Raw genomic sequence first — 19379 nt, 5'->3', positions numbered from 1 at the left:
TGGGCCTTCGTGTTCTGCTAAGCCCCCTTCTTCCTTTTGTTTTTCCATCTCCAAGGACAGAAGCTCCTTCCTGCAGTTATTATAGCCACGTTACAGCTATAATCTCTTTTTGCTCGTTTAGCTCTCTAGCCCCAGGAAAACCAGTTCTCTACAGTGAATTTCCTCTGTTGAAATATTTAGGTTCATTTCCCTTTTCTAAACCGCCTGATACAGGATCAACACTGTTATTATCCACATTTTTCAGATGATATATCTAAAGCTTGGAGAAATAAAGTAACTTTCCCATGCCATACGATCAGTAAGGAAAAGAGGCAAGGTTTGAACCCAGATAAATGTTTCCTTCCGTATATAAATACATATTTGGAAACTTACCAAATCACAAGACTTCTCTCATGGAGTCGTAGGAGATGTGGATATTTACCTGGATCGAGTAAACATTCTTCTTAGACTGGAATTCTTAAAGCAGGGTTCTATCAGTATTTTCTGCCCCATCACAGTTCTCCCCAAAAGCCTGTTTTACCATGTTCTTTTAATGGCCTTAATCCCAGCTATCCCTTAGCATTTTTGAGCCTTATAATAGAGGCTTATAATAGAGGATGGTTCCTAACAGGTTCCTTGCATGGGAGATGTCAAATGGCTGTGCGGGGCTTTAAGAAATGACTCATCCGGCTTATGGCGAAATCAAAGTATAAAGCCAAGACTTCCCTCAAGGAACTTATGATCCAGTCTGGAAGAGATAGGCTGAAAGATGTGGAAAGAGCTGTACTAATACCAGGCAGTAAAGCTCTCAGTGCCGAATCCGTTAGGAAGTTCCGAAGCAGTGAGAAAACCAGGGCCAGGGATCGGGAGAATTTCTTGGAAAGGCTGTGCTGGTGACAGAGCTGCTGAAGGGGCATCCTGGGACTGCAGCAATTCTAACAGTCTTGGCTGATGTACAGCAGCAACAGCCTAGGGAGCAGAGAACAGGAATTCTCATTTTCCGAAGAGCTACAATGTGCCAGACGCCATGGTGGCTGTTTTATACCCAGTATTATGACTTCTATAATTGCGAGTCTCCTTGATTGCCCATCTCTCAGCTTAGCAAAGTTACAGGCATTTTGCCAATATACACAGCTTATACTTATTTAATATTTGCCCATGTTTCTTCTACTCCTGATGGAAAGGTGGGGAAATGCTCAAATGTTCAAGGATTAACCTACTGATTTGACTTTTGAAGAATCTGCGTAGATAATTGAGCTTTTATTCTCTATTGATCCACATAAAATATTGTGAGTGGTCCTGAATCGGAAATGGCATAAATTATTCCCTGCTGTTCCCTGTAAGTAGAAAGCAATGCTGGTCACAGGGGCAAAAGATATGGGAAGTAATCAGATGATGTTACTTTGTCACTTGTTAAATGCTCATTGATCACATCATCCTGGTGCAAAACCGGTGCTCATTTGTCAGTGGCTTTTAAGCATTTGGGTGACTTGGACAGCACTTGGGAAACCACTGCTGTTGAATGGCAGACGGCATCTATGTAACTTGAGTTTATTAGTTAAAGCTTCCCAAATTTGTGTTTGTGGGAAACAACTCTGTATTACTGTGACAATTACCTTAGGCTAGAAGAAAGGATGTCTGCATTTTAGTATTTTCTGTTTAACTAACTACTGGTATGACCTTGAGAGCTAATCATAAGAGCTCATAATATGGAACATGTTGCTCATTTATTTAATTTTTTTTTAACATTTATTTATTTTTGAGACAGAGAGAGACAGAGCATGAACGGGGGAGGGGCAGAGAGAGAGGGAGACACAGAATCGGAAGCAGGCTCCAGGCTCTGAGCCATCAGCCCAGAGCCCGACGCGGGGCTCGAACTCGCGGACCACGAGATCATGACCTGAGCTGAAGTCGGACGCTCAACCGACTGAGCCACCCAGGCGCCCCAACATGTTGCTCATTTAATTCTCCTAACACCATGAGATAGAAGTTACTAACACCTTAATTTAGACATAAAGAAGTGGAGTTTTAGTGAGTCCGTTGCCAGGATTCACTGAGACCTAGCAAACTTCTTACACAATATCCATGTTATTATATCCTATGAGTTGATTTTATTCACATGATTTCTACAAATATTCAGAAATAATTTATTTTTTTTTTAATTTTAGGTATATATTCCTAAGGAATCAAGTCTGAGGCATCTTATTAGGAATCTCCACCCAAGGCTGATGACATTACTAATGACAGGGATGCAATATTTACTACAAAAGCAGGCGGCAGCAATCTTAAATGTTGCAGGTGACTGCCCAAACCCCAGATAAATGTCTAGGGCAGAGACATTCACTGGCTGAGTGAGGAGGAGGAGGAAGGAAGGGGAAGCTTCCGTGTGAGCATCAGTAATTACAGTGTGTGCTAACCACTGATTTATGGGAAGACGATTAAAAACTATCAAAGACGTCCAGCAATACTAATGAGAAAAGGAAAAAAAAACATATGCGGACAATCTTGAGATTTGAGAATTTTGAGAACACCCAAAACAAAAGTAACCTTAGAAGCTTCAAACAACTATTACAGTTAATAAGTGAATGTCGTAAGGCTGATGGGTACAAGTTCAATATGCAAAAATTAATAGTATTTCTATACGCTAGTGCCAAACAACTAGAAAATTAAATGTAAGAAATGATTACAGGGGCGCCTGGGTGGCTTAGTCAGTTAAGCGTCTGACTTTGGCTCAGGTCATGTTCTTGCGGTCTGTGAGTTCAAGCCCCGCAGCGGGCTCTGTGCTGACAGCTCAGAGCCTGGAACCTGCTTCCAATTCTGTATCGCCCTCCCACTTACTCTCTCTCTCTATCAAAAATAAATAAACATTTAAAAAATGATTATAAAAGTATCAAATATGTAGGAAAATCTCTTTTAAAATGTGTATCTCTACTATACAGAAAAGTACAAAGCATTAGTGAGAAAATTTACAAGGGGAGTAACAGAAGGATATACAATGATGATGGTTTTAAGACTCAATATTATAAAGATGCCAGTTTTACCCAAATTAATCTAAGGATTCAGTGCAATGCCAGCGAAAATTCTAGTAGATGTGTGTCCATGTGTGTTGGTGGATATGTGTGTGTGTTTTGAAAAATGACAAGCTCTTTCTACGGGTTAGTGGAAATGCAGAGCTAAAACTAGCCAAAGCAATTGTAAAGAAGAACAAAATTGGAAGATTTGTGCGACAGTTATCAAGATGTACTGTAACGTTCCAACAATTAAGAAAGCACATGTTAGCCCAGGAACAAATAGGCCAGTGGAATGGAAGAGGACAGAAATAGGACCACACTCGTATGGACATTCTATGACACAGGGGACATGCCGTGCGAAGGCGAAACGATTCTTTCAACACATGTTGCAGGGTCAAATGTATATCTGCATGTTGAAAAACAACCTGGACTCCTCTTAAAACTGCATTAAAATTAATTCCCGCTGGAGCCCTAACCATAAAGAAAAAAATGGGTAAATTGAACTACAGAATTTGTATTTTCCAAGACATTATTTAAGAGTGTGAAGAGGCAATCCATAGGATAGGAGAAAGTATTTGCAAACACGTATCTGATAAAAGGCTCGTACCTATTATATATAAAGACTGTCTACGAACCAGTATGAGAAGACAACCCAAAAAGGCATAAAACCTTTAAGAAGTACTTCACAGGGGTGCCTGGGTGGCTCAGTCGGTTAAGCGTCCAACTTTGGCTCAGGTCGTGATCTCGCGGTCCATGAGTTCGAGCCCCACGTCAGGCTCTGTGCTGACAGCTCAGAGCCTGGAGCCTGCTTCTGATTCTGTGTCTCCCTCTCTCTCTGACCCTCCCCCCATTCATGCTCTGTCTCTCTCTGTCTCAAAAATAAACGTTAAAAAAATTAAAAATTAAAAAATAAAAAAAGAAGTACTTCACAAACAGATTCCCATGCCAAATAGACAATAAAAATATAAAAAAGGTGTTCAACGTCATTTATCAAAGCCTTGTAAATTAAGATCAAGATTAGACAGCATTTATATTCGCCAGAATGAGATACTTAAAAACAATGACAACATGGGGCTCCAGGGTGGCTCAGTCAGCTAAGAGTCCGATTCTTGATTTTGGCTCAGGTCATGATCTCTCAGTTCGTGAGATTGAGCCCCTGATCTCGCTCACGCTGACAGTGTGAGCGTGCACTCTCTCACACACATGAAATAAATAAATAAACCTAAAAAAAGAGAGAGGGGCGCCTGGGTGGCTCAGTCGGTTAAGCAACTGACTTCGGCTCAGATCATGATCTCAGGGTTCGTGGGTTCAAGCCCCGCATTGGGCTCTATAATGACTGCTCAGAGACTGGAGCCTGCTTCAGATTCTGTGTCTCCCTCTCTCTCTGTTCCTCCCCTGTCGTTCTCTGTCTCTCTCTGTCTCTCAAAAATAAATAAACGTTAAAAAATTTAAAAAAAAAAAAAGAGAAATGAAAACTAAGCAAAGCTTATAGATTACAATAGAATTCACAACTGTGGTTACCTTTGGTAATGAGGCTGGTTAGTGTCTGTGAAGGGGACACAAGGGAGGCCTGGGGTGCTGATAACATCCTATATATTCATCTGGGGGATGGTTCAGTATAGTGAGCTGTACATTAAATATTTGTGTAATTTTCTTGATGTGTCATTGATATTAATTTTGCCTTGTAAAATTATAATACATGAGCTAAAAATAATAACCACCAAGTGTGGGATGGGAAGGTAGGTAGCAATGAGCTGACTTCTCACCTTTCATGGCAGGTTGTTTTTAGGTCTTATCTCAACATGATGAGCCAAGCAATAGAAGTAAAATTTTGTTGTCTAAAATATTGGTAAAAATCACGAGACCTAAAATAAATAATTTTAAAAGATTCCCTTTGGGGAGTGGGGTGGGGATGAAGGGATGGGTTTGGGGCTAAATGCTTCAGAGTTCATTTTCTAAGCTAATTGCTTATGATTACAAAACTTTTTACAGAAAGTATCAAATGACCAGAGGTTCATTTCAGTGCCATAAATATTTATGGCACACATAAGTTATGCCAGGCACTGTGCTATATGCTGGCGAAACAAAAATGACTAAGTCATGATACTTTCCTTCGAGGAGTTCACAGTTTAGTAATGGAAATAGGAACTTGGGCAGATGATGTTCTTTCTTTTCCCACTTTAATTTTTCCTATTATAATGCACATTTAGAAAAGACTGAAAAATCCACGGAAAAATTAGAATTACATAAAATCCCATCACCAAAAGACAGTCTTTGCAGTCTTTTTACATATATATAGCCCTCTTTTTGGCAACATTTCTATCAATTCTGCATATTGTGTTTGCCACCAAACAAAATATATTAGAACACGTTCCCACACTTTAAAAGTTCTTCTATCACACTTGGTAATGGCTGTCCAGCAGTCACCTAACGAATAGGTTCCAATTGATGGGCCCATCGGCTCAAGCTCAGAGGTTAGATAAAGCTTCCTAGCGAAGATGACTCACCACTGAGGACATGTCCGGTTTAAATGAGGCGTCGTTGTCCCGAAAAAGGTAAAGTGAAATTCGTAACAGTTAAGGCTTTCCTTGGGTCCTCTCATCCTATATATATATTCTCCTGACATAATTTTATTGGACCCATATGGGCTATGGTGTTCACAAATTCAGGCTTTTTTAAAGACGTCTACACTGCCATTTGAATTTGTCATTTAGGAAATTGTTCTCACTCTGTTTTCTCTGCCATCTGCCATCCACAACCCAGTGTACTCTGACAGGAGTGGAAAATTCCAGGTCAGTGAGTAGGTGGGAGAGAGGAGGAGGACAGCTAAGATTACCCAGAGCCTGAGCTCTGGTCTCCTTTTATATCAGGAGCGAACAGTCCCTCTGTAGACTCTGAAGGCAATGCGAAGTGGTTGGCTAAAGAACTCAGCAATGATGGTATACCTCAGGAGAGCAATGTTGCCCAAAATCCAGAGAAAGAAGTAGGGAGCGAGGAAAAAAAGAAGGAAGGGGATGGGAGGGGAAGGGAAGAAAAGGGGGAAGGGAAAGGAGAAGAATAAGGAAGAAAAAGGAGACAAAGAGAGAGAAAGCCAGGCAGCCCTTTCAGAGGACTCTTTCACCGAAGGTCTGTTTACTTTCTTCTGAGATCCCAATTATCGAGCTTCCTCCAAGACCTGATATTAAGGCGAGATTTTACAAAATGCATTCTGTACAAAATGCCTACACAAAGCAAAAGAGCCTCCCACACACTCAGCAGCAGCCCCAGCATGCTACTTTAAGAATTATATACGTCAGATTTGCTAGGAGTAAAAGGAAAAGTGAATGATAACTTCCAAACTGACCTGGATATTGCCATTCTTGAGTCAAACTTTCATAGCAGACGGAATGATTCGGCCTGATAGTTATATATATGCTTCACCGGTGTGAAAATGATAACCGGTGACAGAGAGGCAAAATACCTTTGGAAACTGGAAAATTATGGAAGTTGGGGTTTTATTTTTTTAACTACTTAAATTAGAAGTATTTGCCTATGCTGAAATGAGACTTTGAAATTATGGTGACTCGGATATAGACTGGGACTTTCCAACAACACTGAGAATGCTACAATTAATCCAGTAATTCATTTTATTGATGATGTACAATCAGGATGCTAAACGGTCTGAACATATCACATCTCTTACTTTAAGTGCTCTACACACATTATAATTAAGCAAAGCAAAGTTAAAATCATACACGTAATTAAGGAAGGCAGTGTTAAAATAAATGAAATAGAATTGTTCTCAGTACTCAGTTTAATCTCGATGAAAGACCATTACATACTTTTACAGACGGTAGGGCCTTCCACACACCGAGCCCATAAGTATACTAACTGAGCCTGAAATTGGTGTTTAATTTCTTTGAATTGGAGCAGAATCGCTTCTCTTCTTTGCTGAGTGTTTATCATAAATAGAGGGCTCTTCTTCCAAACAAAATATTTGACCTCAGAGCCACCGTGCTCCTACAGAAGAACAGATCTCAATTTGGAATTTACCAAGAGCCATTCAACAGTAAGTTATTAGGTAATGCACATTTTTCTTAGGATAGTTTTGACCTGTTGGAAAACGTTTCATTTTTGAAAACTTGGGGAGAATATACACTTGCCTACATTTGTATGGAGCAGGAACTTACTAAATATTTCTTGAATTTCTTTCATCAAGAAGTCATTCCCACTAACAACCACTCTTAAATATTTACGAGGTTGCTGGAAAACCTTGCCTGAGTCTTTCCCCCCATATTTTACGCCACGGAGCGTGTTGAAAATTCATGATTATGCTTTTCACTATCATGGGGGAAATGAACATAAATTGAGCACCCGTTTTTCACACAAAATATTAGGCACTTTAAAAAATATAGATTTATATTTAATATAATTTTATATTTAAATAATAATAAATGTCATATTTATATTTATATAATATATATATTAACTCTTTAAATCTCAAAAAAGCCCTATGAATAAGGGACAACTATACCCATTTATATATAAGGGAACTGCATCCACATATGGGAATTATGTATCTTCCCAAGTTCACAATTAGGAAGTGCCAAAGTCAGGTTTCATATCCCGATGTGTTTGATTCTGAAGTCCATATTCTCTCTGCAACATTATATTCCTCCTGTATGTAGACCCCAAGTTTAACCCTATTCTAGTAACTTTTCCAAAATATTGAGTGTTTCCTTATTATTCCCAGCTGTCTTTATAGGCATGGTGATCCTATCTTTCATAGAGAAATGATGATATATAACCTAAAAGAATTTTAATTCCAATGTTAGATTAGATCGAAATTAGTATGCCAGTGATCCATAATTTCTGACAAATGTAGAGGAAAGAATTTTATTTGGGGCTATCCTGAAATAGGATGGAGATTCAGGAAGATATATGCAGTAACATGTTGGTGTTTTTGCATAAATGTATCCATTTTGATGTAAGAAACTTTAACAGAGCTCCTTGGACATTGAGATTTTGGTACAGGGACACTTCGAGAGCTCCTAATAGACAAACTACTAGACTTGTAGTCTTTTTTTTTTTTTTAACCAAAAACTGCTGGGCTGAAATCTGAATATCTGAGACTTGATCTGCCCATAAGTGTAACTATACCCAGCCCTCACGTCTTCCAATGTCACAGCCCCAGGTGGGTCGAAGACCTTCTTGGACTATCTGATGGCATCTGCAGGGGCCATTCCAGTTCTGTTTGGCTGATGACTATTTAGTGCAAATTCCTGTCCTGAATTTTCTGATTTTAAGATTCCTGACCACTCCCTACACTGGGCAACTCCTAGAAATCCCTTTTTTTGTGGTAGAAGAACCATCTCCAATCCCCACCAACTCTTGAATTCGTGTGAACAAAGTTTTCTATCTTATTATAATCAGGTGGTGGTTTCAGAAAGGGGACGGTTCAGTAAGAAATTGGGGATTAACAAAACCACACTGAGATATCACCTCACACCAGTCAGAGTGGCTAAAATGAACAAATCAGGAGACTATAGGTGCTGGAGAGGATGTGGAGAAACGGGAACCCTCTTGCACTGTTGGTGGGAATGCAAACTGGTGCAGCCGCTCTGGAAAACAGTGTGGAGGTTCCTCAAAAAACTAAAAACAGATCTACCCTATGACCCAGCAATAGCACTGCTAGGAATTTACCCAAGGGATACAGGAGTGCCGATGCATAGGGGCACTTGTACCCCAATGTTTATAGCAGCACTTTCAACAATGGCCAAATTATGGAAAGAGCCGAAATGTCCATCAACTGATGAATGGATAAAGAAATTGTGGTTTATATACACAGTGGAATACTATGTGGCAATGAGAAAGAACGAAATATGGCCCTTTGTAGCAACGTGGATGGAACTGGAGAGTGTGATGCTAAGTGAAATAAATCGTACAGAGACAGATACCATATGTTTTCACTCTTATGTGGATCCTGAGAAACTTAACAGAAGACCATGGGGGAGGGGAAGGAAAAATAAAAAGTTAGGGAGGGAGGGAGCCAAAGCATAAGAGACTCTTAAAAACTGAGAATAAACTGAGGGTTTATGGGGGGTGGGAGGGAGGGGAGGGTGGGTGATGGGTATTGAGGAGGGCACCTGTTGGGATAAGTACTGGGTGTTGTATGGAAACCAAGGTGAGAATAAATTTCATATTTAAAAAAAAAGAAATTGGGGATTAAATATAATCTGACTGAGAAAGCTCATCAAAACAGGAGTCCTATGTATATGTACCACCTGGTTCTTCTCAGGATGGCAGCATAACACTAGGCAGAATACCAGTTTTCCTCTGTGAATGTATTTGTTTCTCTAATGGTCTCAGATTTTTTGATATCTCCCTTAAAATTTAACCACGGAGTAACCACAGAGCCAAAGTGGGGTTGGCGATTGGAGCCATATTAATCTCAGCTTCAGATTGCTCAGAAAATCCTCAGTTACATTTCTAGCCACTTTCTCCATACCTTTATTAATAAAAATGTGTCATATTTAATATCATAAAACTAATTTTAAGTGATGGCTTAGGGGAAAAGACTAGGGCTAACCACTTAGACTAATTTTGAAAATGTATTTGTTATTATGATAACCACTGAACTATAACTTTATAGTTTATGTTATGAAATTATATTAAAATTATTTTATCATGGCTATTAAACTATACCTGTTAAAAATGTAGATGCGAAAAGTACAAAATAAAAGTTTGTCCTGGCCAGAATGGCAGGTAACGGATTAAGTGTGGGTCAATTTTGCCTATTACTGAGGATTTTCGGCAGATATTTTTATTCTGATCGATTTTAACTCTGATCAAAATGACTACATTAAGATGCACTCTATGGCGAAGTGGCTGTACCAAAACGCTTGTACCAAAACAGCTGTATCAACATGGCCACATAAACATACTCTGCTGAATTCAGGATCTATAAACTTAAATTTAGACTTAACGGGTGAGCCCCTCTGTCATAGTTCTCTCCCACTGTATGCTGTGTTGTCTTCTCTAGCCTTGATGCACGCCTTGGTGTTTGGAAACGTGACCGCGATCATACAGAGGATGTATTCCAGATGGTCCCTCTATCACACTAGAACTAAGGATCTGAAGGACTTTATACGAGTCCATCACCTGCCCCAGCAGCTCAAGCAGAGGATGCTCGAATATTTCCAAACAACCTGGTCAGTCAACAATGGAATAGATTCAAATGAGGTAATGTTCATTTCTCATGCTGAGGTTTTCAGGCAGAAAGCACATATTCTTAGGTAAAAGCAAGGTGCTCAAATTCAGGTCTTGGAAGTGAAGTACACATCTACCAACTTCCTCATCCCTATTTTTTAATCCCTCGTGAAACCCGGTCTATCTTCTTTCATCTGCTTTGGCTTATGTTTTCATTACACCACTTTGGATTGACCAATGTTTTATGTTAATTTGCTATTCTGGTCAATTGGATTGCCTAACTTTCATCCTCATTGGCCCTCTTCGGAGGAACCAACTCTTATGACTACTAAATGGTGTCATCTTGGAATTGAGATTAACCAAGTTAATGTGTGCCTTTAAAACCAACAAAGTAAAACTGAAAGTATCTTCCAGCACACGTGTTATCTGTAGACTCCCAGGAATACTCCAGACCACCACTGTAAGAAAGGTATCCTATAAATCAAACAAACGTGCTACAACCGCCCCCCTCCCAATCAAGCTAGTAATCCATACTTTTAAGTAATTATTTGGTTTCTTTTCTCTTCGTGTGATCATAGTGCTAGAGGAAACACCAGTGGGTCCAAATTCCATATCTTCTGTCCCGAGTAGGAGTCTTTGTGAGAAGCGTGTCACAGTATGCCATACGTTTTCATTCCAGAATCTTTTATTAATGTATTCTACTTCCCCGGCCTTATTATCAGCTAATTTTTAATTAGCACCTAACTGGGGTCACAGTCACTAAAAAAAAATCTCTCCAGGACTATCACATACATATAGTTCCTCTTCTATACTCTTATTGGTCAAACAGTGGGAAGAACACCCCCTTGTCTTGCAGAGTAAATCAATTAGACTAGACTTACCCCAACTTGATTTCTTCTTTCATCTTGACAGCTTTTGAAAGACTTTCCAGATGAGCTGCGTTCTGACATCACTATGCATTTGAACAAGGAGATCTTACAGTTGTCCCTTTTTGAGTGTGCCAGCCGGGGCTGCCTCAGGTCTCTGTCTCTACACATCAAAACCTCTTTCTGTGCTCCGGGGGAGTATCTGCTGCGTCAAGGAGATGCTTTGCAGGCCATCTACTTTGTATGCTCAGGCTCCATGGAAGTTCTTAAAGACAGCATGGTGCTGGCTATTCTTGGTACGTCGGAGTTGAAAAGCTTCATGAAATTTTACCCTAGAGCATAAGTTAAAAAGAAAAAAGGGGGGAGGGAGGTACTGCTATTGTAAGAAAATTCTGGATGAATATATGGAATCAGGCAAATTTGAATGGATTTAATTTGCCAACTATGTATTATTATTGTTCTGCCACATACTGAGTTTCCACATTCAACATATCATTTCATTCTTGTTAAAAATCCAGCAGTATTGGGGCGCCTGGGTGGCTCAGTCAGGGGAGCGTCACTCTCTTTGCCCCTCCTCTGCTCACATAGGCGTGCTCACTCTCTATCTGGATTCATAGTGCTGGATTAAAAACAAATCCGGGGGCGCCTGGGTGGCTCAGTTGTTTAAGTGTCTGACTTTGGCTCAGGCTACAATCGCACAGTTAGTGAGATTGAGCCCCAGAGCAGGCTCTTTGCGGTCAGGGCAGAGCCCGCTTCAGATCCTTCATCTCCCTCTCTCACTCTCTACCCCTCGCCCACTTTCTCTTGCGCTCTCTCTCCCCAAAATAAATAAACATGAAAAAAATTTGTTTAAATCCAGCAGAATGAATATTAACCCCATTTTACAAATGACTAAATAGTATGTTAACTTAATTTGTCCCAAATAACATAAGAAAATGAACACAGTTCTTTCTGATTCCTAAAGCCAGATTATTAGTCGTGATGCCTGCTGCCTCTTAGTGAAATAGCTGGTCAATTTTAAAGGGGCATTTTGTATTTTTGTGGAGAACAAAGTCAGAGAAGAACATGAAAATGGCTCCATCTGTGCTAGAAATAACACAAAAGTGATTATGCACTGAAGATGAGCTCTCATTGCAGTCACTAACCCAATATTGCCAAGGTGGCCATAGGCCTCTTTTTTATTTTTTTTAACTTCCTCAAAGAAAATTCACAAGATAGTTCGTGAAGATTTTGTACCACAAAACTGACTCCCAACTTTTAAGACCTAATTGGTGTTCATTGAAATATAAAGGTCAGCTGACAAAAGGTGTCATGTAGAGTGAATACAGAAAATTTCCTACCCACAATTTTATGTGTACTTCTTTTAAAATCACTCTTTTTTTGTTTATTCAAATATTTATTGGGGCTTACGAACGTATCAGGTTGTGATCTAAATATATTTTGAACACCAATGTAGTACGCCACTGTTTAGAATTTGTGTTCATAAAAAGGGGCTAAGTTTGGGGCGCCTCGGTGGCGCAGTCGGTTAAGCGTCCGACTTCAGCAAGGTCACGATCTCGCGGTCCGTGAGTTCGAGCCCCGCGTCGGGCTCTGGGCTGATGGCTCAGAGCCTGGAGCCTGTTTCCGATTCTGTGTCTCCCTCTCTCTCTCTACCCCTCCCCCGTTCATGCTCTGTCTCTCTCTGTCCCAAAAATAAATAAACGTTGAAAAAAAAAATTTTTTTTAAAAAGGGGCTAAGTTATATTTAATATATTCAAGACCTAAGATTTAGAAACAACTTAACCGTTTATAACATATTTTTACATATCGGGTCTTGCTTAAGCCTTCCTAACACAAAAAGACAGGTAAGAGTGGTGTTTTCTGTTTTTTCCAAAGTCAAAGCTAACCTAGGTTTTTTGACTCTATCTCCGGTGCTCTTTTCCACGTCTAAGCAATGCCTATTTTTCTATCTCATCCCTATAAGCCTGCCATCACTGGATTCTAGTTTGTAAGCTTCAAGACAGATTATACTTTGGAAAAGGAAAGGAGAACTAAAATTTAGAGACTCCCTAATATGAGCCGGCTGTTTTATATCCATTATCCAATTTAAATCCTACTGCCCCGTTAGGTTGGTGTGATTATCTCCAATTAAAGGTGAAGAGAGGAGGCTAGGGAATAGTGAAATAAACAGGTGCTTCCCATTGCTTCACGTTTACTCAGTCGGCCATGTACCAGGGAAAAGGTAGGGCTTGCCTTTCGGAGCTTTGGCTCAACTCTTGACTCACCCTCTTATGTTTTTCTCCTGAACAGAAAAGTACTGACAGAAGAGCGACTGGGTTGATTTTCAACTTGGCCAGTTCATCATCAGTGTTAGAGTGAGGCTCTCTGTGTTTGTGTGTTTTTAAGAAGAGACTTAACATTCCTGCTCACCTCTCAACTCTGTGAAGTTAAAGGCCAATCATTCTATTATTTCATGGTTCTAAATTACAATTGATAATTATTTCTTAATTTGCTTCAAAAACTTAACTTTAATCATAACATACCTTTCCATGGGCTTTCTTAGGACTATGTAAGTTTTGTAGCCTGCCTATTGACATAGCCTGCTTTTAAAAGGGTATATAGTTATTTTCCAGAACTATATGGCTTCATATGCTTGTAAGCCAAAATAATGCATGATGTTTAAATACATATGATGTGGTTTTTCCCCATAATTGTGCTGAATTTTTACATTTGGTAACTAGCAACGATACTAGGAATGGAATATGAAGGCAACCGCCATAACATTAGAACATAATAGGTACAAATTTGATGGCTTCTAGGTAATTAACATTGTTTGTAATACATAATTCAACTGGATTTTCTTATTTAAAACATTCTACTCACAGCTGAAAGATTTAATCCGTTGCCTTTTGCTCTTGGCCCCGATTTCCTCCATAAATTATGATTTTCATGATTAGCATTTTCACATATTCGTTTCCACAACATCAAAAATGATTTAAGTGCAAATTGCCACATGACCATTCTAAATACTCCCGTGTGGTATTGGGACTAAACTCAAACAAGGATAACGAATTATTAATATTTTATCCCTGTGATTAACATTATTTCAGTGGAGATTGAGTATTTTACTTTCCCTGTGGTAATACTGTCTTATAGGGCCAATTAAAATCAATACTGACTTTGATACACTTAAGCACATGGCTTCACATTTGATCTGTAGATATTTAATACATGTTCACTCTGCCAACAAAATGAATTAATATCTAATGTTGTAGGGAGGAAGTATCACCAAACAGCTGTCAAGCCATAACTTATTCAAGCACCTCAGTTGTCCAATCAATACATGAAGGCATTTCTTAATCTGATGCCTAGGGAGGCAGTTGACATAGAGGCAAGGATTTGTTATGGGGGTAGAAATTGTTTGCTTTGCACACCTTCATTTCATGTCCTGGTAACTGTGTTTTTCCACCAATTTCTTCATTGTTGTTTAAAAGAAAATGACAAAGCACTGATAAATGTGTTCTTCACGGATGGTGTTAGTCTGCCTAATTATAATTAAACATGTTATTGCTCTAACCTGGACAGTTTGCAGATACATCTCATCAGCTACCCCCACCCCCTATGGAAGAATAACTGGCTAGCAAATATCAATAATAGAATTCTGAAAAATGGAAGTAGTAAGGGACCATAGAGATCTTGCTCTTCTTTTAGAAATAAGGATACCAGGACTTAGAGTAATTAGGAAACTTAGATGAAGGTCCTAATGCATGATAGTGAGAAATTCATAAGACCGTACAATCAGCAAGGATGCAGACCATGTTGTAATTTACCAGTGCTCACCTTGCCAGGGCTCAACAGTGTCCACAACACATGTCAGTGTTTCATAAATATTCACTCAATGAATAAATAAACTGGAATTCTTTCTAGGATGCCAAGTTTGGCAAGATGTTGGTGGTGTTTTATAGCTGAGGTCATTGTGGCTTAAATAGCCATGGTACAGTCACCCTAGGTAGGAAAGTATGATAACTCTGAAGTCATTGTAGGGGTTTCTGGGTGGCTCAGTCAGTGAAGCGTCTTTGTCTCAGGTCACGCTCTCGCGGTTCGCGAGCTCGAGCCCCGTGTCAGGCTCTGTGCCGACAGCTCAGAGCCCGGAGCCTGCTTCGGATTCTGTGTCTCCCTCTCTCTCTTTCCCTTTCCCACTAGCACTCTATCTCTCACTCTCAAAAATAAATAAACATTTTTTTTTAATGTTTAAATAAATAAAGTCACTCCAAACAGCAGTTGCTTCACAGAAAAATGTAAATCTTCTTTGTGGCAAGACACTGCATCGTGATAAATTCTCCTGAGATATACAAATTTCAAAATTTGCTGTATTCAGAGCATCTGGGCTATATATTTACATCTGTGCCCAACTTTGAGTTTTCGAGCACTAACTTAGATTTCTAATAAAATATGTAAGAAACAATTTCCAAGGTTAGCGTTATTGGTGACAACATTTAAATCCAACTTGACTTCTCTAGCACCATGTGGCTGTTTACTCCCTTAGCATCTGTAAGTATAGATTTTAGCCCTGTTTTTTCTTTGGCCAACTAGGCTCAATTTCAAAGTTTAAATTTAATGTTAATTCAGAGATAATATTTAGATGTAATCCAATAATTTCCAGATGTTCAATTTTTATCTGTTACATATTTATGAACATTTCAGGTGTTCATGGTTAATTTGGCATGTTTCTTTTCCTGTGAAATTCAATAAAACAGAATTTTATTGAAGTCTGATACAAGTCAGAGGCTTTGCTTCCTGAAATGCTGGGCACGATAAAGGAATGAAAATGTAGAAGTTAAAAACTTAATTGAATGGAGGACAGGGCAATTTGTTATATACCATTCCAAAGATACTATTTGCTTGGTGGTTTTTCTGTCGATCAGTTGTTGGTTGTTGATTCCCTCTGAAATGGAGCAGGCAGCCATTAAAAAAAATAATGAAATTTAAAGCCCGTGCAGAAGGACAAAGCAAAGAAACTCCTAAGTTGTAGCCATGAATCTAATGCCAGTATCCTCTGTGAACTTACGTCATATTATTTCAGCATTTAACCTAATTCTGTGTGAGAACTGAATGGATTTTCATCATGTTTCTCACAGGGATGCTGATAATGGCTGTGTCTAAAATCTGAAGCTGTAATCAGGGTTTTTTTGTTAGCTCTTTACATTTATGCTCACCTTCCTGCTAAGCGAAACTGATTCAAATCAGTTGAAAGATTTTAAAGATTCAAATACATTGGCCAATATTATCTAATCATAAACGCAAGGAAGCCAGCTAGTTCCAGGCAGGTGAATCCAGCCAAAGACTGATAGGCTGAGGTATTACACGCAGAGCATCAGGGGTGCTGGGTGTGGGGTGGGCACAGGCCACCAAATGGTGATACGTCTCTCTCCCTGCAGTGGCACAAGCGAAAAGCTCATAGCTTTTATTTATTCGCTTTCTTTTTTGATGGGAAAATTGGGCTTTCACACTGTCACAGAGTATTAGAACTGCAGCTTATGTTTCACATTTTTATGTAGTAGATTTCACCGTCCATGACACGCAATACTTGATGTCTGCCTCCCAGTTCTGAGCAGAGGGAGGCAGGGCACGCTCACCTTCCTTGCCCTCCTGTCTTCTAGACATGTTTAGAGGTAGATGAAACAACCTGAGTATGTTAGAAAGCTGATGATGAATCCCACCTTACTGTGTTAGAATGAAAATTAGTAGTAATACACGTTCGATGGTCTCGTTTCGAGCCTTTTTGCACTCAAAAAAATCAGAGCCATTATTATGTCTCTTGAAGAGTTGAGGCAACTGTGACACAGATGTCAACTTCTCTGTCTAAAGTCAATTACGGGATGCTGAGGGACTGTCTGGAGCCCATCTGTGACCTAACAGTTCCTAACTCTGGCTCTCCTAGCCCTTACCCCCTAGACTACTGTTCTCGCTGGGAACGGTTTTGCCTGCCAGGGGACATTTGGCAATATCTGAAGGTGTTTTGGGTTGTCACCACTGGGGGTCGGGGATAGGAGCTGCTGCTAAACATTCTACTGTGCAGAAAACCCCCCACCACAAAGAATTACCAGGCCCCGAATCTCAACACCGCTGAGATGAAGGTTTCTGTTTCCCTTGTGGTGTCATCTCAGCCAAGTGATGCCTGTAAGTCAGATGAGGTCGCCAGTCTCAGCTTGCTTTTCTTTAAAATTAACCTGTCTCTTTTTTCACTGTTTCAAGGGAAAGGAGACTTAATTGGAGCAAATCTATCAATTAAGGACCAAGTGATCAAGACCAACGCAGATGTGAAGGCTTTAACCTACTGTGATCTTCAGTGCATCATCCTCAAAGGACTCTTTGAAGTGCTAGACCTTTACCCAGAATATGCTCACAAATTCGTGGAAGATATTCAGCATGACCTCACATACAACCTTCGAGAAGGTCACGAGAGTGATGTAAGTCTTACTTCTAATTAGTGCCAAGACCTAAAACATGGAGCCTGGAGATCATTTATAACAGTAAAAAGCATATGTCATGACTTCACTTGTCAAAGTCTCTGAATGAATAAAGTATGATTATTCGACCACTAGTCGAACAATGAAATAATTAGCCAGAAGTCAAGCCTGCAGTTTGTTATCAATGCTCTAGGAAAGTATTATTTGTAGATGACCTCCCTTAATTCAGCGTCTTTCCTGTTTATTTTCACGTGCTTCTAACTAGAATCCGTTTCAGTGATACATAAGATTTAGCTACCGATGTGTGATTTCTCCCGAATGTCAAGATTCAGCTAGAAAAATGGCTCAGGGTTTGCTATGTTAGTAATTGTTTACCGTTCCACTTGCTTGTTATGGAGTTTGCTCAAAAATAATCTTTTTGTTAACCAGTACCCAAAACAGTCTATCTTAAAATGACTAAATATGCATAAAGGGATTCAAGCCAAAGATTGTCACACTGAAAGCATAATGAGTATTTTATGAAATTATGTATTTGCTGCATGTTTCAGTTTATACAAACAGCTTTCCTAACAAAATAGGTACTATGCTACATCCTGTGATTAAGCTGATCACGAACATGACTTCATTAGATGTGTCAGAGACACAAATGATTTAACAGGAATGATTATTGAAAGGCAAGCCAGAGCATGCATAGCATTCTGTAACAACAAAGGCTTAATCTGCTGCCTTGAGTTTTGTCCCAGATATTTGCAATACTCCTTTTTTTTTTCCCGAGGAACTATTGTTTTGACTAACCCATATTGTGCAGGCATTTTGTTAGGCATTAATATTCCTCACTTTAGAAGACAGAGAAAGAATACAAATTGTATATTACTTCATCTTGGTTGAGGATCTCAAATGACAGTCAATATGTAGATGGCACACCATTCTGAAGTTCAAGATTAACCAGTTTTGAATGTGTGCTTCTCTCTGTTAACGGTAGCAAACAGCAAAGGAGGTATCAATATTTGGGGGGAACTTATTTGTGCTCTGCACTCTGCCTAGATAAAGCCTCTCATTTAGTGCTTGTGGTGACTTTTTAAGGTAAGTATCCATCAATTTTTATGGAGCAGAAAACAGATTCAGAATGGCTAAGTAACATGTTTATAACCTCATGGACTTGTAGGGACAGAGCCTGAGCACAGATATCTGTCACTGTAAAATCTATACACTAACTGTTGGTTATATTGTCTCTTATTGAAGACACTTCCATATCTTCCAATTCAACAGATGGACTTTTAAAACAACAGGTGTCTTTTGTAGTCGCTACGACAGCCTAACGTGACAACTATTTTTGAAAAGTGGAGGTGTGCTAGAGGAAGCAATTGAAGAGGAAAGAAGAAATGAGGGCAGAGAGTAATAGCCAACATGCCTCAGCATAGTAAAGTAGAAAATATTGGATCTCAACCCCTGCCTTCCTTTTATTTGATTCCTTTTTAAAGATCCATATACCATATCTTTGATTGAATTTTTTATCCTTTTTTTCCCTATTTTCTGGAACAGTAATCATAGGGATTTTTGAACTCCAATACCTGAATTGCCTTTGGGATTATTTTCATGCACTGTTCTTTCTCTTGCGTTGTTTTGTTTCATTGTGGTCATTCGGTTCCTTCTTTTTAGCAGATGACATACTTTTGTTTGAATGTAGATGTCACTTATGAAAATTGTTTCTACTATTTTCCTCCAAACAGGCTTAGGTTTTCTTCTGGCAGACAGATCAAGGTCCAGCCAACCACTCCCATTCTGTCCAGAGCTCCTCTTCGTCTTTGTTAGGTTGCTCTGTTTCAGCTTCACCCAACCTCCAGGGCTCTAAGACATGGTTTTTCCGGGATCTCAACTAAAAGCCT

At 39.4% G+C, this 19379-nt stretch overlaps 1 protein-coding gene across 1 annotated transcript in view; it reads left to right on the top strand.

The window, feature by feature from the left end:
* KCNH8 (potassium voltage-gated channel subfamily H member 8) overlaps positions 1-19379 on the top strand; it is a 356045-nt gene that overhangs the window by 285118 nt on the left and 51548 nt on the right. The window contains exons 9-11 of the mRNA XM_047100054.1: positions 10012-10211; positions 11091-11340; positions 17279-17493. Coding sequence (XP_046956010.1) covers positions 10012-10211; positions 11091-11340; positions 17279-17493 — 665 coding nt within the window. The remainder of the gene's footprint in view (positions 1-10011; positions 10212-11090; positions 11341-17278; positions 17494-19379) is intronic.

This window comes from Lynx rufus, unplaced genomic scaffold (assembly GCF_022079265.1).
Source record: "Lynx rufus isolate CCGP_SWC_20201006 ecotype Redwood Valley unplaced genomic scaffold, mLynRuf1.p SCAF_5, whole genome shotgun sequence".
In the NCBI taxonomy this organism is placed as follows: domain Eukaryota; kingdom Metazoa; phylum Chordata; class Mammalia; order Carnivora; family Felidae; genus Lynx; species Lynx rufus.
Note: the sequence above shows the minus strand (reverse complement) of the source record. Positions and strands in the feature narration are given on the sequence as shown.